The 20,826-nt window shown below is 56.1% G+C and overlaps 2 protein-coding genes across 2 annotated transcripts; one reads left to right on the top strand and one right to left on the bottom strand.

The window, feature by feature from the left end:
* Positions 1-742: 742 nt before the first annotated feature.
* LOC119094330 (irregular chiasm C-roughest protein) lies at positions 743-10,536 on the top strand. The gene is made up of 9 exons (XM_037217396.1): positions 743-754; positions 1,298-1,411; positions 4,101-4,217; positions 4,275-4,359; positions 4,703-4,861; positions 8,340-8,462; positions 9,294-9,493; positions 9,895-10,149; positions 10,495-10,536. Exons 1-9 carry the CDS (start codon positions 743-745, stop codon positions 10,534-10,536), a joined length of 1,107 nt encoding a protein of 368 aa, XP_037073291.1.
* A 2,605-nt stretch (positions 10,537-13,141) lies between these two features.
* LOC119093210 (phenoloxidase-activating factor 2) lies at positions 13,142-20,519 on the bottom strand. Its single transcript, XM_037216123.1, has 5 exons — positions 20,410-20,519; positions 16,172-16,451; positions 15,816-15,952; positions 14,803-15,153; positions 13,142-14,424 (listed from the first exon to the last, which is right to left on the bottom strand). Exons 1-5 carry the CDS (start codon positions 20,425-20,427, stop codon positions 13,834-13,836), a joined length of 1,377 nt encoding a protein of 458 aa, XP_037072018.1. The 5' UTR covers positions 20,428-20,519; the 3' UTR covers positions 13,142-13,833.
* Between the last annotated feature and the right edge of the window lie 307 nt (positions 20,520-20,826).

Below are 20,826 nucleotides of genomic sequence, written 5' to 3' on the forward strand. Positions count from 1 at the left end.
CCGGCGTGCTATCCATCCCCTCGGGATAATGAACCCAGCCTAGAGTCACGTGATGTCCACCACCCTCCGTGAGCGGATGAGTGGTGCTGGTGCCCTTGAGCCCGCTTCCACCAGCAGGTAGAAAGGTCAGCCCATGTGGTAATCGGTGGGCGCGGTGGGGCCGCCGTCGCCGCGGCCGGTGCAGGCGCTTACCTGCGGCACGGCCGAGGTAACGGTGCTGGTCTGCCGGCGCTCGTCAGTGGCGGAGGCCCGACTGTGGACAATGGCGCGCGGTGTCGTGTCGGGGCCCGGTCTCCGCCGAGCGAGGCACGGCCGGGCGGGCCGACCCGAGCTGAGCCGAGTCTCGCGCGCCGGCCACCTGCGGCGAGATGGCGACGATTGACGATGGGGCCGTCCGATCCGCGGTTAAGGTCGCCTGCAGGCCGCCCTGACGCCGGCCGCTGACGTCACAGGTTCGGTATCGCTGGTTCGTGAACGGCGAGCCGCTGCCAGGCCAGACCGACAGCTCCACGACGCTGCGCGCCGTCGGCCGTCACCTGGACAACGCCTCCGTGCTCTGTCAGGTCACCAACGCCGCCGGCACGGGCAGCGACGCCACCCAGATAAACGTGTTCTGTGAGTGACTGGCGGCGGCGGGCCGTCCCACGAAATCAGTTGAGGTGCTGGCTGCGGACCTTTGAGCGTCAGTGGCAGTGCGGTGTGGGGCAGCTCCCGGTTGCTGACGGTTTAACACGGTCGGTGCATGCGGCGCCAGGTCAGCCTTGGCTCTGTGTGTCGAGAGCGCTGACTGGTTATCAGTGCGCCTGCTTTTGTGCATGTGTAACCTATGATCACCCGTGCCGCCCCTCGTATTGCCGCCGGATCCAGTCAGACCCGGCTTTCTCGACAGCCGCAGCGAGCAGCAGTGCTGGCCGCCGTGATGCTACCAGGCTTCCTGATGCTCCCCGCCCCCCGTTCATCCTCGAGCTTCATAACTGTCTACCCGCCCATGCCTCGTCGTACCACGCCGCAGCGCTCGGCAAAAACTCGCTTATCTACCCTGCCATGTAACAGATCCAGCCCTTAGCGGCGGCCGCACCGCCTGCACCAAGCCGAGAACTCAGATTAGACGTTAATGTCGTCGGAAAAATGACCGCAACGGCCGATTAATTACCGTCTACGACGCGGACGCGGCCAAAGCATGCCTGCTGCGCCGCTTCGCTGGCGGACAATAAAACAATCCGCCATTGTACGGACTGGGAATGACTGACCCGCGCGCCCCGCGCTGTCCGCAGACGCGCCGCGCTTCCGCACCGAGCCGCGGGACGTGGCCGCGGACGTGGGCCAGGAGGCGACCCTGCTCTGCGACGTGGACGCCAACCCGGCGCCCGAGGTCAGCTGGGTCAGGCGCGAGTGCGACGCCTGTCCGGAGGTGAGTCACCGCGGCGCCGCGAGTCGTGCGGCGGGGAGTCGCAGCTGGAGCGACGGCAGGCGGGCGTTGGGTGCGAAGAGGGTGAATCCTGCGTCCGAGAATGGAAGAGGATTCAGGGAACACGCGACAGGCTCCGCTGAATAAGCACGCTGTGCCTGAAGCCGCCCGTGCTGCTCACTCAGGAAACAGCGCTGTAAAACAGTGGCTAACCGCCAGCGCGACGGCAGCCTTGCGGACCGAGGCGACGTGCTGACTTACCGATGTGGGCGTCGACAGAAGTCTGCCGTGCTTGCATGTTGTCGGCTGGCCGGTCGGAACCTAACGTGGCTTACCCGGCACATGTTTCGAATTCCTTGCAGCGCAGCACCGGCCTCACCGGTGTTGGGGGATGCCTGACATACCGCACGGTCGCGATACGCACCGCTTGGGTATCGAGGCTCCGGTGGATGTCGTGGCAGGAGCCTGTTATGCGCGGGTCTTGCCGGCCTGGGTGGTACAGCTCGCTGATGAACGTCTGCGAGTGGGGTGCGCTGACAGGCGAAAAGCGTCAGTAAACTCCCTCGATTGCAAAAAAAGGTTATTACAAGCCGGCGTACACGTAACTATCACCTTGCGCGGATATTGCGTGCGTCGGACTATTGCACGTGCAGGGGCGCACGCAGCGTGCCAGACGTCCCTCCCCACCACCCTCACTCTTGAAACACCACGCCGGCACCCCATCCCATCCTCCGCTCACAGCCCATCTGCGCGCGCTCCTGCCACCCGCACTGCTCCCTCCCCCGGAGTGCGGTCCTGACGCCGCCTCTGGCGAGCGCGGAATGTCGCCGGTCGGTGCGGGTCACGGGGCTGACCCCACTGGTCGCGGCCGATTGCAGCGGCTGATGGGGGCGCGTCACGCCAGGCCGGGGGCGCGTCACGCCGCGTGAGACGCAAGGTCGGCCGGCGGCCTCCGCCGACGGCTCGAGCCCCAAGCCGAGCCGGCGGCTCAAGCTTGGGGACGCGCTGGTCGGGCCGCCGTCGCGCAGGACCGCAGAGTGCTGGGCTGTCGTGACCAGCGGCTGCCGCGGTTTGAGTGCTGTGACTCACCCGTGCGGCCGGGCAGAGCTGCCTTGGTTTAGAGTGCTTTTTTTATCAGAACGGCCTTGGTTTGATCTGTGCTGACGCGGGTAGAAGGATGTGCAGGACCAGAGCTTGCTTTGGATTGCAACTGTTGTCAGTCAGATATACTCTACGTGGAGCGGTTATGTTTTAACAAGGCTGAGTTAGATGAAGCCGCAGTGACTGCAGCGGAGAGATACCATCCTGAATGCCCGGCAATCTCTCCTAGTTCCCCTTCCAGTCGTTGGACTGGTCCCCATCCAGTTCTGTCGCTGCCAGCCACCGCGATTTGGCGCCTCACGTTGTTGTGATGGCCCGCCTCCCCGGGCGTTACCTCATATACTCTCAGTCTGCATGGCGTGCACCCGGTGGGCCCCTGGCCGTACTCCACGCCGTGCAGGGTTGTAACCGTCAGGTCAGTGACCCCACTCGCGGTCCCAGCTCGTCTGCGCCGCGATGGCCGCCGTCCTGCTCCGCCGCGACACGGCGGCCACGGGTGCACCCCTCGCATGTCGGCCGCAATTACGGGCTACTCTCGGCTGGCAACTGCTCCCATCTCTGGCGAGTGGTCGTTCAATTTTCACACCGGCCGTCGCCGCCACCGCCGCTGCAGCCGGCCGACCGCGCCGGCTCCGGCCCGACGCGCTCGCGGCCGTCACTCGTTTCCGGCATTTACAGAAACACGGCCCGGTCACGGCAGCCCACAAAACATAATGGCGGAACCGGTTCTCGGGATTTGTGTCCCGAGATGAATCGCGCGTACTGCTTGGCGTGCACGTTTTTGCGCGGCGGGATGAGGCCGCGTCGCGACATCCTCTCGCACTCACGACCGGTGCAGTTAGGTCATGACTTCATTTTTAGCAGTGAATGCAAAAACATCAGGTACAGATGGGCGGTACAGCCCCATCTCCTGCCACCCGGCTCCCAGTTTGCATGCAGATTGCGTACGTTACGGGGAATTCATGCGGTTCTCGTTGGCGCCGGTTGGATATATTTCAAGGAGCGGTGTCTCTTATTTTGCAAGCATTCGCGGCGCTGCAGCTCTGCTTGCCGGGCTTGGCTTAGCACAAAGCAGTACTCGACGTGTTTACTCTGGGTGTTCGTCCGGCAAATAGCCGTGCGTCTCAGCAAATAGCAGAGCTTTGAAATGTGAGGAGAGCTCTCAAAATGTTGCGAGAGCGTCTCTAAGTGTCCGGCACCTCAGCATGTTCAACACTACGTACGGTGCCATACACCGTACGTAGAACTGAACGGCCAGAGCGGTCGACTTCCTCTCTGGATTGTGATCCTGGGATCGCGCATTGTCGAGAAGCCAACGCACATATGCGGGCACACAGCGTCCCTCCGCAGTGGGAGAATGAGGCGAGGGAGTCAAGTGGGCAAAGTGATCTTACTCCACTAAAGTATCTCCAGATCACTTCAGATCACTCCAAGGATCGCTCCAGTTAAGTGATTTGGCGTGCATCGACGCGAAACTCACCTCCGACGAGCGGATCTGACCCTGTCGCCTGACCTGCTCCGCGGACACAGTCGTCTTGCGCAGGTGCCTTGACCTGACCCGTGACCTGACCTCCGCCCCGCCTGTCCACAGCCGGTGGGCACCGGCCGCCGCCTGACGCTGGTCGCCTCCGCCGACACGGTTGGCCTCTACGAATGTCGCACCTCGGGCGAGCACCACCCGGCCGTGTCGCGCCAGATTCGCCTCTTCGTGCGCGCGCCGCCGCGCGTCACGGCGCCGCCGACCCAGCGCGGCACTGCCGGCCAGCTGGTGCACCTGGAGTGCAGCGTGGCGAGCGTGCCACCACCCACGGCCGTCACCTGGCTCTTCAACAACCAGCCCGTGCCGCTCGGTCAGTGAGCGGCCGCCGGCGGGACAGGGCCCGGAGCGGTGGGGCGGGGCTGGTTTGGGCGGGCTTGAGGAGGCGTGTGCTGGGGGAGGTGTAAGGCAGTTCATAGAGGTGTGCCACGTCTGTTCGTTTGTTGGAGTCGGGTCAAAAACCACTGCTCACACTCGCCGAGTTGTGGAGAATTGTGAGCGCGCTTGCATGCCGGGAATTTGAACCACCGCCCTGACATGAGGAGGTTAACAGCGTTGTCCTGCGGTGTCCCCTTTCCTCAGTGTAACATTCGCGGTGGGGAGAGGCCGAACCACCGCTGACGCGGTGGTAACCTTACTTCCTCACGACTGCGCAGACGCCGGCCACTGCGCCGTGGTGGAGGAGGTCGTCGTGGGCGGCATCCGCAGCTTGCTCGTGATCCCCGACGCCCGTGAGGAGGACTTTGGCCTGTACAACTGCTCCGTCACCAACACCTACGGCACGGACTCGGCGCTCGTCATCCTGGAGAAGCAGCGTGAGTACCAGCGGGTGGCCGGTGGTGCTCACGAGCGGCGGATGACGCTCTGCTACTGCCCGGTGGGAGCGGGACGGACCCGGCGTCCGCCACCTGCCAGACAACGCTGGTATCCAAGGTAGCGAACTCGGCAATTTAGACTGGGACGTATGTTTTTACGAAGGCTCAAGACCAGACGTGACGTGGACATCAATCATCTGTCTGTGGTTTTGGTCGGACTTTGATAGGTATGATCGGTCACGGGCTAAACGCGGCTTAAACCTCACATATCGCGCAAGCAGCGAACATTCATCACACACAATTGGGTGGCGAAGAACTTGCGCACAGATCTGTCGACAGGGGTACATACAGGAAACAAACGCATCGAACGCTGTATACGGGATGTCAGTCATTCTTGATCGTCGGTGGCGGGTTAGATGACGGAAAGTGCCAGGGTGCGGAGCAGGCACATGCCGGTTGGCTGCGGCTGCTGGGCGGGCTGAGTCGGTCAACAAGGACTCGTGTCGCCGCAATGCACGGGTGCCCCATTGCAACTGAAAGCGAATTCGTTTTTTCCGTTATCTCGCAGGCTTGTGCATTGCATGGAACTTACCTGTCCGCTGACACAACGACCGCGTACTTTCGGTAAATTCCAGCAAAAATATTGTTGGTTGGCACGAGCGACAGGCTCGGCCTTGAGCTACGAAGGTGTGCGGTGGCGATGGGCTCATTTTCACCCTGGTGAGTGGGCAGGCACCCGGGTGGGCAGGGGAGGCTACTTCCCATCGGTGCCGTGGAATCCCGACCCTTGCTCTATCGCTGTCCGATCACTTAGTTCGGCGGCGTCGAAGCAGCCATGTCCCACCTCGAGCGGCCGTATGGGCGCCACCCAGCAGCGAGGCAGGCCTGCTGTCGCTGCAATCGCAACAGGAGCTTTGCTGGGTGGCTTTGACGTTTACTGCTGTTCTCTGGACCTAATGCTGGGAGATCAGCGCCGATAAAAACACGCGCTTTAGTCCGGTTTACGTTTGAATGCTACTATGGGTTTCATTTGTTGTAAATCCAGCGTGCTGTAAAATGTCTGCGTGCGTGTCATTTGTTACACGTGTTTGCGAACCGCAGGAGGCACGAATATTTGACGTGGTTTGCTGCTGAGCATGTTGACTGACCTTTGATCCAGTACATAGGGCATATCTTCCACTCTACTCGCCAAACGTCGTCATACATTCATTGTAAAATGGTCGTAATCCTTAACGCCAGTTTCATCGTCATCACACTTGTTTGGAGGACGTCGTACTTATTTGATTATTTTTTGGAAGTAACCATCATTGCATGCAGCCCGAAATACTACCAATATGCGTTGTTTTATGCTGTGGGGATATTTTGTAAAAGTTGACCAGAACCTTTTGAATAGATGGATATGGATTTATGAGCTCAGAGCTTTCGCTAAGCATTGCTTGTTGTGAGCTCTGACACCCACCATCCAATCGCGCAATTCCAGGTCAACGGCAGCATTTGATGGCAAAAGTTAAATATACCGCAATGCTCGGCCCGGTACGCCGTGCCCTCTGATGTCGCCTGACCTTTAGTGCAGCTGCTGCCACCGGCCGCAGGCTATATCTGTCGAGGGCAAATAGCGAGCGCCTGAGGCGTCCCCCGCGCCACGGGTGATCAGGTGATCTCTAACCAACTGAGCCACCGGGACGTTCCAGATATGACATATTGTGTTTCACTTTTTCACCAACTCCACTTCATTTGCTTATGCCGATTGAGAGACAGTGGTGAACAATTGGTTTGATTTCGGTGTCCGAATATTTAAAAAAATCGATACTCAAATGCATTTATATAATCCGTGACACCTATACATATGTTTCCAACTGTTTGCGGATTGAAAGAAGAGCAGCAAGAGGCGTCGATATTAGTAGTGAAAATTATGAGTGTGAAATATGTTAGATACTGTTCTTGAGGGTGAACACATACATTTTGCGGCAATTCGTAGAATTGGTGCTTGATGTAAGTAGGGCGAGTGTTTACCTCTTCGTTTTTACTTACCTTTACCTTCTTCGTTTTTCCTCATCATAGGTTGGGAGTTATTTAGTTGAAAATATCGAAGCTTCAGCGCACCAGGAGGTAGTAGTTGGACAACCTTGTCAAGCAAGAGTTGTTTTTATTGAGAAATTTCGACGTTCCAAATCTGTGGTCATAATCACTCGGGACCATAAGCACAAGCATGCCATCAATCATACCATAGCCAGTGAATGCTTGATAACGTCGGTTAGCCAGTATCTTCTGGTTTATGGAAGGCCGATTATTTTCCACAGAGAAACTCACAATTTATGACGACGAACATCCAGAGCTCAAAGCCCTGCTTGCTTATATCACGATTAATGGTGTACATTGCGGTGTAGGACTACCGTCGTAATTTTACGGTGCGATGATCCCAAGCTTACACATATGACGGTATTTAAATTATCCTGAGAAAAGATTTGATGGAAATCTGAATTCAGAAGTAAAAAAGATAAGCTCTTTCTATGAATAGTATCATAAGGTTGGAAAATGTTTCGTTTTGTAACTCATAGCGTAGGGTTGTTAATGTTTTCGTTGAACTCATGCTTCTGCATCCTAAGCAAATTTGTGTAAATCCACCTTGTGAATGTGCTGCTGTTGAAGCTCAAAATGCCTGCTCCTTGTTTTTGGCTATTTTTCTGTGAGAGTTTGAGTATTTCGCAACATCCGAATAGCTATCTCTGAGCTTCAACTTCCACCCAATCCGAATTTGCCATCACATTTTGGAATGAGTCGAAGTTAAATGCTTGACTGCAGACGCAGTGGTACTACAAGGCATACTTGCGCCCGTTCAAACCTTGCAGCACTCAGCGTCGTCTGGTTACAGTTGTATGCACCACAATGGAGTGATAGAAAATGGATGCAAGCTGCCGACCGAATGTGGTGACATGAGTCTATGTTGGATTGCAAAGGTGGCCGCGCCGCCATAGCGCCGTAAATGGCGACCAAACCGGTTCATCCATGGCCTGCGTGATTCCGTTCTGAATCCCCCCCCCCCCAAAAAAAAAAACTAGCCGGTTGGTGCACGCAGACAACGGATTAGTCCTTAAGGCCTCGCTGGTTGGCTAAAGCGCAGATGTTACCACAGCGCCCCCGTCGGGTCTGTTATTTTTGGCGTGAATGGGCGCCATGGGCACCATCCTGGGATGCTCTTCAGTGACCAGATGTCATCACGAGCATCACGTCTTCTCACTAGCGGAGGCACATGTTTTTCCTCGCAGCGGAAGGGCGAAGAGCAGATTTCCCCAAATTATACGAGTTTTCATAGACCAGTTTTGCCAACATTGGGATTTTCTATAAATGCATGTAGGCCGAGACAAATGTGGAGAGGGTGGCATGGCCTCTCAAGAGAGATATATCTTGCTTGCATGTTTGAAGGTTCAGCCCAGTGTCGAGGTTTTGCGCAGGTGACGACACGAACCATATCTTTCAGGAGAGCTTCCGCTGCTCGTCATCCTGACCATCGTGATTGGGGGCATCATCGTCATCACCACCATCATCCTGGTGATCATCATGTGCCAGCGTCATCGCCGCCGTGCTAAGGACGTGCCGACAGGTCGGTGTGTGCTTCAGCCAGCGTTACCGTCAAGTCGACGGGCCGCATTTTTCGTTGCCATCTTTGTAGTTGCAATTGCCATTTTTAAATACGTTTTTCATGGCATTAAGCATTCGTGCACGTTGATTCGGGTCGATGCTTCACCTACACGTCACTGAGAAGGATTATTCGTGTCTATCAGAGCAGGGCTTACGCATGTATGTGGTCGGATTACCTATGCTCTGGCCTCGATTCACGGTACGAGCCTGTTTTCCATGTACACTGGGTGATAGTTGAGCGTCGGCGACCGGTTACATTCACAGAAAGGTTATTCCTTTCAAGGAACTGTTAATGGCAGGACCTTGATAATCGTTTGCTTACAATTGCAAACAAACGTCATGTCACTGAGGCGGTTGTTTTGATATGGCGCCTTGGGTCTTAGAGACGCCCGAGGTGATCACTGATTGGACGTAACGCGATTTATGGCGAGAGGGATTTCCGTCTTTATCCTGGGCAGAATAGATTCAGTGAGATAAGTCTGTGGATCACACGGTATTACAATGGTTTACAAGGTGGTTTTTCATGTTCTGATTTAGAAGATGTCAGTTGTTTTGACGACAGCTTTGTCGATGGCCCCACCACGCGAATCTGTTGTGACGTTGGCATTGTTCAGTGATGACCAAAAATGATATGTTACTTAGTGATCTGTGCGACAGCTTAGCTTTACAGTGTCCTGAAGGACGGGCTGAACTTTCGATGTCTGATGGTCACATCGCATTTTTGCTCTGTCTCCATCGTGCTGGGACGTTCCGGCGCTCGCGGCTCGTCCTGACCCCTCCACCCCGCCCGCAGAGCCAGTGGTGTTTGACAAGACGGTCAAGCCAACGGCGGACGCCAATTCATCGGGCTCCGACCTCAAGGTCGAGATCCGCACGTCGTCGTCGGGATCGGGTCAAGTAATCACGGACCGCTGGGACGGCGCCCACTACCCCGGCCACCGCGCCCTCTACGAGCAGCACAGCGACGAGCGTGCCTTCCCGCCCTTCGACAAGGTGCGGTCGAGCCCTACGCGGCCATTTGACACGCCGCTGGTGGCGGTGGAATGATTAGCTGTTGGCGTGCCGTGCGGACGGGCCTGGTCGCGTTACTGCCATGCGGCCGAATAATTGTTTTTTTGTGCTGAGCTTACAAGTGAACGGACAGACACGCTGCACTTGTGATGGCGGTGTGCTTGACAAAGAGGCATTTGCTTTAAAACTGCTGATGCGGATCTAAGCGCTTGCTTGTCCAGCTGCCGGCATTGAGAAGTTTGTCCCTGAACTTCAGGATCGCGCTGCAGGGTAGCACGTTCAGTACGGTTCAACTGCTGTCCCAAAATCGGGATATTCGCGTATCCCGCTGTGACGTAAACAATGCTTTACCTCACTGTATTCACACGCTTCTTCTTTCACAGGAGGCGATGCCGCAGAACGGCACGGGAATGTACCCTCCCTACGACCAGAATGGCTACCTGCACAAGCCGGGCGGCCAGCAGCGCATGCTGCACGCGAGCACGCCAATTGAGTTCGGCGCCCGCCCTCCGGCTGACAGCCCGTCGCACAGCCAGCACTACTACGCCCACGAGAGCGTGGCACCGCCGCCGCAGCCGACCTACTACCCGCAGGAGACGAGTCTGTGCCGCGGCCAGCCGGCGTACTACGCGGCCCAGGCGGGCGCCGGGCAGCCGGGATACCCGGCGCCCGAGGCGGCGCCGTCGCCGGGCTTGGCCCACCGACCCAGCTACTACTCCCAGGACGTGAGCGACACCTCGAGCGCCTCACAGAGGCTGAGCGGCGCGCCGTACGACGAGACGGTCGGCAGCGCCCCTGGCGGCCGTACCGGGTACTACGCGGCCGACGACGCCGCCGGCCGCCTGGCGCTGCGGCCGCCAGACGGCACTGCGGATGCGGTGGACGCCGCCGCGGCGTACGGCCGCGGCCCGGTCGGCAGCCTGGGGCGGGGCCGGGCGCACGTGGACCGGTACGCAGACCCACCGCGACCCTCCTACGCCCAGGACGTGCAGATGAAACCGGGGACCATGGCGACGCCCGTGTGACGCAGGTTGTGAGTGCAGGGGGGAGGGGCGCGTTCATCGGGACTGATGTGAGGGGACGAGAGCAGGTGGGTGGCACACTGTGCTCTGGTGTCGCTTGCAGAGGCGCCTGAGGCGTGACGCTGAGACCGCAGTTACTGCCGTGTGATATCAGGTGAGGTAGAGGTGCCCTGGTGTAAGTGTAAGTACATCAGAGTCGTGTAGACTGACGGCGGGATGTCACTGCTGACATCCGTGTCGCGTCATGTGTCCCAGATATAACATACCGGACTGCTGCTACTGCGCGTGTCACACCCGATCAATCCCAGAACGAGCAGTTTGCAATGAACCGGATCGCTAAACCTGCGTCAGAGGCTTATACCGTGCGTTGCCACCATCGTGCTTGGATGCATCAGCGCGCTTTGGATGAATGATTTGTTGGCTGTCTGTTCTGTTGTTGGTGCGCAGGTCAACATTCGTTACTATGACCCCGCGCATGCCAGGCAGACTGCCCCAGTGTACCCGTCCCATCCGCGGAGCCTTGCTCAGCGTCTGCTGATGCTAGGGCAGACGATCGTTTATGTTGTTCGGCCTCGTTTTTCGTGGCGTTCGGTGTTCTGTGCTCCGGGTCGGCGCTCAGTCAGCCTCGCGGCGTGCTGCCGGCGGAGGGCAATAGCTGAGGCCAGAGGCGTGGAGTGGCGCCTCTGCCGCCGGTCGAAGGGGGACGTTTTGTATCGCTGAACATGTGACTGTGATAACCTGTAAATACATTGCTAGGTGCCTTCGTTGTTTCGTGTGGACCCGGGCTGCATGAATGTGTCGTTTGTGGTGTGAGCTATGCGCACGCCGTGGCGTTCGGCGAACGGGTCAGGTCTAAGGGGACAGCGCAGTTGAGTGACTGGCATTCAGTGCGCCGTACCAACTCAGCAACGGTTTTTAAAACTTTAAATAATGGTACTAATCAAAGCACTCTGGGATTTGTCCCCGAGAAAAACACAGGACGAGTTGTAAAATATGGGTGTTCGTTATTAAAGATGTCAGCCGGGCTAATTCAATCAGTACCTCACCTGGGTTTGGGCTACGTGCTAGGGGTGAAGTGGCCAATAACACATTTCCACTACAGGATTCTCGCGCTGTCTTTTTGAAAGATATGCTAAAACAACAGGAATATACGACACAGCATGCAGATAGTGTGCCTATACTCCAAGAACACATGGCTTCAGTTCGCTTTGAGTTGTCAGTTGCGCGTACCATGAACTGAAGCGCACTGTGCCAACAAATACTAGCACGCAAGGATATATTGAGCCGAAGAGAATTCTTGGCTCCCGAAACCACGAGCTTCGCGGGCACGCTCAGCAAACCACGACGCTTTCCATCTGGGATCTAGAGACGGTCTGAGTGCTTCACTTACAATCCAGCTGAAGCTTTTTGGCGGCGTCACCACCGCCCTTCGACGGATGGAAGTGGATGACTGCGTTAGACGACGTAGGCCTTCACCGGCCCACACGACGTCCCCGCGGCGGAGCTGAATGCCATTAGCAGCGCTCACGATTACACGGTCCGAATAAGCCAGTCCGAGACGTGTCAAACGGGGTCTGCAGCGACTGCCCGCCCCTGCTAACTAGGTCAAGTTCACCGGCGCGGGTCCGCCGGGGCGCCGGCGCTGCAGCAGGTCACGGTCGCACAGCCCGCTCTGCCGGACCGTCTGTTAGGGGGTCGGTCCCACAGCGGTGCCGCCAGTGACGTGCAGCGCTGGTGTTTTATTGCGTAATGGGGACTCCTATGTCTGTTAGGGTTGTTGCTCGGGGAGCTGGCCAACGCGCCAACTTTCTTCGTGGTTTGTCAAAAGTCTGACCAGTTCAGTGCAGAAATACGTGCTTAAATATATAGGTGTTTTGTCCCATATTCCAACTGCTTGCTGACAATTAAGTTATTCTACCCTGGGTTCTACCCTGGATCGCACATGAATTTAAATAAAACATAACGCGCTCACAGCCTACCACGATTTTCACAAAGCACGTTAAACGTTTTACCCTTTTCAATTCATAAATGTTAAGCACGATCTTATATCGTGTGAGAATGAATGTCAGTACTGTAAAGGAGCCACTGACTTCAGAGTTGTTCGTAGGATGGCCACGGCGGACAGCCCTGGCCAAGCCTTGTGCTACAAAACGGAATCTCACGTAGGGCGGTGGGGGTGAGGGGTGCGCTGCCGTCAGATTTCCGTCCCATTTTTTGTATTTCTGTTTTGAACATATGTTCTGGTTCCGTGGTCACGGCCACAGAATCAGAGTCGTTCGTATGCCCATCCCATGACCGGGACTTACGGAGTGGATATCACAGCGCGCAGCTGGTGCCCAGTGTCCACCACGTTCTGGTTCGCGACCCATCGCTGACATCACTGCTCTCGCTGTCCACCGATCAGGCATTACAGGTCGTGCGGCCAAAACCGCAAGTACATCCTGAAATATGTCATCGACAGCGAAGGCAGGAGTGACACCCGCCTGTACATGTCCATGACTAACGAGCTAAGACTCGGCCACGATGACTAAAAGCAATGTGGTGAGTTTTGGCCCTTTGGTAATTGATGTGAGGATATTCCTCCTTCGTTACATGCAACACTTTTGGATAGAATTGCGCCGTATGTATTAACGGTGAGCGGTGCAGTACTCAATGGACTCGCCTGGCGGCCCGTGGCCAAGATCCAGTTCGAGCATGAGCGTTGAGGTCACGTGACACGCATCCCTGGCTGAGTTTGTGATCGAGTGCGTGGATTGTGCCACTCCGTGCACGCTCCTTATCACTCCATACGCTAAGCTTGCGAGGAATAACTCCACCCGTGGGGCTGCTAAGCAAGATCTCCAGCAGCTGAGCTGCTGAGAAGCACCCAGCCGGTGGACTAACGATCACACATCCTGAACTGCTGCGCCGCTGAGACGCATCCCGGGCTGCTGGCTGCTGGGCTGCTGAGACGCATCACGAGCTGCTGAGACTCATCCTGAGCTGCTGGCTGCTGAGCTGCTGAGACACATCCCAAGCTGCTGAGACGCATCCCGAGCTGCTGAGACTCATCCCGAGCTGCTGGTTGCTGAGCTGCTGAGACACATCCCGAGCTGCTGTAGTACAATCTGCTGAACAGCTGTGCCAAACCCACGGTAGCTACACTTTTGCGCCAGCCCCCCGGCCTCACAAATCCGCGGCCTCCCAGCTTCCCAGCTTCCCAGCTGCCCAGCCTCTCAGGTTACCAGCCTCCCAGTCTTCCAGCCTGCCAGCCTGCCAGCCTGCCAGCCTGCCAGCCGCGCCGCCGCCTCGGCCGCCGTCTCAACCCCTGTAGCCGATCTGGTTCCGCACCCAGTCGACGTACGAGGCCACGTTGACGTAGACGCCGGGCCGGTTGGCCTCAGCGCAGCCGACGCCCCAGGCCACCAGGCCGGCCACGGTCCAGCGGCCGGAGCCGTCGTCGCAGACCAGCGGTGCCCCGCCGTCGCCCTCGCACGAGTCCTTGCCCTCCTCGCCGCCGGCGCAGATGAAGGCGCGCGAGTCCAACCGGAAGTCGCCGCCGAGCCGCGTCTGGCGCAGCTGGTACTGACACGTGTCCTGCGGCACGACCGGCACGTCCACCTCCTTCTGAATGTAGCTGTACTGGCCCTGCGCGCCGAACGCGTCCTTGCCGAAGCCGGCCACCCAGCAGCGCTGATAGTCAAAGCTCTGGCCGGCGGCTGGCAGACAGGCGGTGTTGACGTGCGGCAGGCTCTGCAGGTAGAGCGGCTGTGAGAGCCGCAGCAGCGCCACGTCCTGCTGCAGGTTGCCGGAGTTGAAGTACGGGTGCACGATCATCTGCGAGACGGTGCGCTCCTCGTGCGCGCACGGCTCGTGCTTCGGGTCGCTGGCGTCCCACTCACCGAAGCGGATCTGCCGGGTGGAGGACAGTCAGTGGCCGCCAGTCTGGTCATAGGCAAGTGATTTGACTTTCGAGAACAAAACACGCAAACGGTTGCTGCAGTTCTGATCACACGCGAAATTTGTATGGAGACATGTCATGGATTTAAAGGCATATAACGCAGATTAGATTCGCACATTTGTGTTGAAGTGCGACTCAGCACTGCTGGTATAAACCATTTTCACTCACCTGATCACTTTCAGAATACATTGCTACTTCCGATGGACGGAACCTACACACACAGCAACAAAAACAAGACAAGTTAAGGAAAAACCATGCACACTCGACATACACTACACTGCATACCTGGACATGTAAGAAAAGCCCCAATACATCCGAGCGGCCCGTACCTTGAGCCTAGAGTAGTCATTCTTGTACTTGTTGACGTGGTGGGCCACCGTCAGCACCCACTGGCTATCGATGAGCACGCCCGAACTGACGTAGGCGTCGCCCTCGCGCAGAATGGTCGCCACCCACGGATAGGCGCCGAAGTGCGCCTCGGCCGGCTGCTTGTTGTAGCCGGGCACCGGGATGGAGGTGCGCCGGCCGCACTGGCGTGCGGACGCCGCCGGGCACGCCGAGTACGTGGGCTGTGGCTGCACGGGGTACACGCCGCTGCCACCGCCGCCGCCGCCCGAGGCGGGAGGGCAGCACAGCTCCTGGTACTGGCTGGCGCACTGCAGCTGGTTGTTGACAACCGTCTGCGAAGCGGACGAGGACGCCGGTTAGGGCGCTCAGGGTTGAGTGGACTAGAGTGGAGTGAGTGGACGGTGTGGAGTGAGTGTGTGGACTAGAGTGGAGTGGGTGAGGGGACTAGAGTGGAGTGGGTGAACCGTGTTGAGTGGGTGAGGGGACTTGAGTGGAGTGGGTGGACCGTGTGGAGTGGGTGAGGGGACTAGAGTGGAGTGGGTGGACCGTGGGGAGTGGGTGAGTGGACTAGAGTGGAGTGGGTGGACCGTGTGAGGTGGGTGAGGGGGCTAGAGTGGAGTGGGTGGACCGTGTGGAGTGGGTGAGTGGACTAGAGTGGAGTGGGTGAGTGGACTAGAGTGGAGTGGGTGGACCGTGTGGAGTGGGTGAGTGGACTTAAGTGGAGTCGTGTACACAGCCGCTCGGGCCGCGCAGTGAGTGATGTGACGGTATTGGTTGTAGGATGAAAGTCACAGCACAACATGAATCAAGAGAAATCATCCGGTCGGTCGGGTCAGCCGGGAGAAAACATCGGGAGGGTCGGATAAAAAACAACGACCGGTTAAAGCCCGCGGTATGCGGGATAAAACGAAAGCTGCCTTAGCTGTCTGTTTTCCCGCTAGCAGGCCAGTACATGACAACGACCGGCCAACAGAGCGACTGGGAGCGCACTTACGGGCCTGGTGTTGACGATACGGATGTCCAGCAGACCAGAGCCGTCGAAGTTGTCGTTGTGCGGACACTGGTGGATATCGGAGCAGTAGCAGCTGTCGCGTCTTGGATTACGCCCCTCTGACTGCCCACCGGTGTAGACTGGCGAAACGTGAAACATTCAGCGGTCAGCATGCAGAACTGCACTGTCCTACACGTGGCAACAAACCATCGATGTATGCACTTTTAGAGGACTAATGGCATCTGAGAGCTCATTTAAGTCGTCATCACCCGTACCTAGATCACATGGGACATCCGCTACCATTGCACACAATCTCAAGACCCATCCATTTGCTGGGCCGGCGGGACCTCCAGACTGACCGTTGTTCCCCTGCTGGAGGTTCTGGCTGGCGCCACTCTGGTATGTGGTCGGCTGGTTTGTCTGTGGCTTCGTGTTGACGATGCGAGACGGGTAGTCGGAGCCGGGCACCGGGTCTAGGTTGCCCAGCTGACCGCCCACCAGGCCTATGCGCGGCACAGCGTCGCCCTCCAGCGACGACGGCTGGAACCTCCGCCTCGTGGCCTGCCGCTGGCCGCCGAAGGTCACGCGCTGCGGTGAGGCAGCGGCCAGCAGACCAGCGAGCACCAGCCAGCGCAGCATCTGAGGACGGCGTGCTGGCTCAGTGGCGATTGTAGCAGGTAGGTGCTGCAGACCAGGGCAGCGGCGCTGCTGGGAATACTACCTCGGACGGATGTAACAGCGGCGTGAACGCAACGCTGCAGCAAACAAGCGGGCGGACAACAGCTGGCTCAAGCGCAACTTCTAATTCGTGAGCAAAGCATAGCTACGAGTGGCAGCACGGTGCGACCAGTACACTCGGCAATATTTCAAAACCTATGGGGCGCATGACAATTGACGGCACTCGCAAATTCTGCACGCCGTTCCGGGAATTCAAAATTGCCGGAGCGAAGAAGCTGGCTACCTTTGTCATATCCGCCTGCTTATTCCTATTTTTACGATGACGGGAGGAGAAAACGTTTGTCAATAAGTGAAAAAGTATTTGTGTTAGTCTCATTTTCATGCGAGGGTGTGAACTGGGACGAGCAATGTGTTTTTAGCTTTAAACCGGCAGCAGTCTTACCCCTGGGTGCTTTCATGAAACTTTCAGTCAAACCGCTTTTTGAAATCCGAGCTCCTTGCATCATCCAGAGGCCCACTTCAGGATTTATTTTTGAGTGACGTGTTTGTAGGACTGTTTGAGGTGACTGTCTGCTTATCATGCTTTTACTAAACCAGCCCGGCTGGGCAAGCCCTCGCCCCGATTCGCCGTTTTTCATAACGCGGACTGTAGTCAACGCGGATCAGGTGGACGTGCCCATGTCGTTTAAAAGCTTAATAAGGTTGAGCCTAGCAGAAAAATAGCGCGGTGAAATAGTGTAATGCAATAGTGTAGTAAAATGGTGCAGTTTAATCTCCTCGAGATCTCGTGATTTGTAGTAAGTTGTTTGTTGCTAGGTCAGTCACTGGTTGGCCCCACTATGCCAAGCTAAAGGCAAAATTTTCTTGAAAATAGAAATTTCTCAATTTCACAAAGTTATCTGTACAAGACCACGCCACGTAGCGAAACACAACCTAAACAGGCGTGTCTCATGTTTGGGTGTGAGCACAATGCCCTAAGTCGGGTCGGTAAATAGTTTTATATGTTTTGAGCACAGGTGATCTGTGGATCGTCGGTTGCCGTCCGCCGCTGCATCGGCCGTGAATCGCTGCCCAGCTTTCCTCAAAAAGAAAAACTGTTGCTTCCCAGAAACTGGAAAATGTTGGAACAATTTTTGGCGTCAAAACACGCGCAATCGATGCCCCAGGGACCACCAAAAAATTGGATGCGATAGCACGGTATGCCGGAGTGGTATCTTCAGAAAAGCATGGGGAGGGGAGCGGGTGTTGCATTCACATTTCCCGCTGGCTAGGGTTAAAGGGAATGCTCCACATTTGAAGACATTGAGGCAAGCATGAAATGCTATGAAATAAGCCCAATCATTTCATCGCATCTCATTGCATCATCTCTGATTTCATCGCAACTATTTGCATACCTTTGAATAGAGAAGACTGTTCTAGAGAGCACAATTTCTCTATGTAATAGATATGCTCCTCAATACGTCATTGCTTGACTGAGTCATCGCCCTTGCACAACATTGATTGAGAACCATTCGACGGCCCTTATACCTGAAAATCATGCTAACGAACGCCAGACATGAACAACACGACAGTTATATTATCATTGGCCTTGATCGCCGCATGACCAATGGAATGGCAAAATTTGAATGACGTTATCATGGCGTCATGGATGCCTGGGTTACCTTTAAACAGTCTGCACGAAATAGTCAGCACATTTACGCGGGCGTGTAGTTCAGAAACTAAAAAGGGTTTAGGTGTTAAGAAGGGCAGGGCCATGAGCTGCATTGAATGATCTCCAAGACGACTATTTCAGTTCAGAACGTTATACAGATCTGGAACATTTCCCTTTAATACACGTTCGTATGTGATTGATCATATCCAGCTGGTGTAGATGCGTGCGATCTACCACGGGCCGATCGAGGAACGTCGTGGAGCGTGAGTTTCTGGGCAACGCCTGCTAACAGAGCTGAGCCAAGTGACTTATCGAAGCAATAGGGTCTTGCTGGCGAGTGTTATCGGCAACTGCCATAAATAAAATAAATGAACATAGCAATCTAAATGATGAGCTTCCCAGTTCACTTTCTTCGGACGCCAGAGATCGCCGGTAAACTTCTGAGACGTTCTATTTTTGCAACAGACGTAATTTCTGCCTATGGATAGAATCTTATGCCATTTCTAGCCCGTCTTTCCTCCCCCGCCTCCTCCCCAGAAGCGCACGGTGTTTTGAGAACTGCAAATCAAAGGGCAAAGACACTCGCTAAATGACTATTCCTGCATCCGTCATTGATACAACAAAGCTAAGGGACATTACCTATCAATTTACATCGTTTTTAGTCCGAAGCGTCGCTCTGCTCCAACTGATAGCTCATATCTTGTAAGTTTTACCCCGCCGTGTTCATGCCTAAGTGCACCATCGCAACATATTCAAAACACATGCACCGAAACAATTCATATGCTGGTGGTTTTTCAGACCTCGAACAGCGTGATCAGCCCAGCAAATTTTGTGATGTGAGGAGGTCGAAATGACACCGGCGTAAAATTCACCCCAAAATTCACCTCATGAATTCGGTGATATGCCCAATAAGGCTGCACCAGAGCTAGAATGAGTTGTACCGGATATGGCAGTAATGCACGCTCTGCGCACGGTTTACTGGCATGACTTTCTGTGAGACAAGCGGAGGCATCACGGGTATGGCAGGTGTTAGCTTCTTGTTTCTCACTGCAGTCCCCCAACCGAGCGCGACCCGGGCGTGAAGCCGCCGAGAAGTTAACGTGCTGTGATCCGCCGAGTACGTGCGCGGTACGCCGTGATCTGCCGAGTACGTGCGCGGTACGCCGTGATCCGCCGAGTACCTGCGCGATACGCTGTGATCCGCCGAGTACCTGCGCGGTACGCCGTGATCTGCCGAGTACTTGCACGGCAGTACGCCGTGATCCGCTGAGTACGTGCGCGGTACGGGTACACCATCAGCTTTTTTCCATGCTAGTCGAAATTTGCGCATCTGATCCAAATACAAATCACGATATTTACAAAGTTTGTGGAGCCCTGGTCATATTGCATGCGATGCAAGTTATGATGAGATTTCTCAAGAGTCTTGCTCCACAGAAATCCGTTTAAAACTGCGGACATTTCAACTAAATCGTAGAATGCGTAAGCACAACATAATAATGCCCAGAGCGTCTCAAAATAATACAACTGGGTCTCTTCCACCTGTGGGGCTCAGATACAGCGGAGACGGAAAGGAGATATACATGCAATGACTTTGATAAATTGGTGTTAGGCTGATGAGCATTCCATGCAAATAAGCACCTTAAAGTCTAGCATATACGCCAAACTTTGATCCCCAGTTTGGTTTTCTTGTCACCAGCACCGCCAGAGGATACTTTTGGGGCGGCGTGGAACGCGGATATCCATCAATGAAATGTTCCGCTTGTAGTCGTAAACATTCAACATGGTTGCGGAAAGAGCCGTAATGAGGGTGCTTGACCAGCAATGGCGATCATAAACGGCCTGACGTGTCCGGAGAGCGACTGACAGAGGTTCCAACCAGCTGACTCCAGTGCCTTCTGAGCACCCACGCAAAGAACGCGAGAGCGTCACACAACCGCCATGAGAGGCGGGCCTGCAGTTTGGAAAACCGGTTTCTTCGCACATATCTGACTATGTGAATGCACTGTCGGCAACAGGGGGGACGGTCCGGGTAGTCATACAGTCACACGAGAGGTGCCGTCGTCAGGCAGGCATGCTGTTCACGAGACGATGGCAAGTATGACATGCAACGGGATGAGCAAATCAATGCACGCATATCGTATACATGCGTTAACGTACACATCCTATCTCATGCCAGCGTTTGGCCCACATATGTACATGTTTCTACGTCGATATTTTTCGTGGAATAGCAATTTCTATAAAAGCTGCCAGGCTGGCAAGTATATTTACCCCTCCGTAGAACTCCATTTTCTTGGCCAAGCTTCCCAACCGCCGTCTCCAGGCACCTAGACGCGGGCTGAGATTACAGCGCACCTCCAGCCCACCTTCACCTTGACGATGCCCGGAACTGTGCGCCGCCGCTGCCGCCGCCGACCTGTTTTATCGCGTCCACGTGACTCGGGCGCGCGTCACGTGACCAGAATTCCCAAGCGTGCGCAAGCGTCGCCGGGCCCCGGTGCGGCGGCGATGACGGGGCTTTTGGAGGCGCAGCCGGGTCCTCCCGAGGTCCGCGTCCTCTCCAAACACTTCACCGTGGCGGGACACACGCGTCGCTGTCTCGCTTGGAGACGACGTGTCGCTCCTCCAGCTCTGCACAAGTGCCCGTCTGCAAGCGGGTACCAGCACAAGCTACCAGCCGCGCTATCC

Source organism: Pollicipes pollicipes, unplaced genomic scaffold, assembly GCF_011947565.3.
Source record: "Pollicipes pollicipes isolate AB1234 unplaced genomic scaffold, Ppol_2.1 Scaffold_4002;HRSCAF=4701_pilon_pilon_pilon, whole genome shotgun sequence".
In the NCBI taxonomy this organism is placed as follows: Eukaryota; Metazoa; Arthropoda; class Thecostraca; order Pollicipedomorpha; family Pollicipedidae; genus Pollicipes; species Pollicipes pollicipes.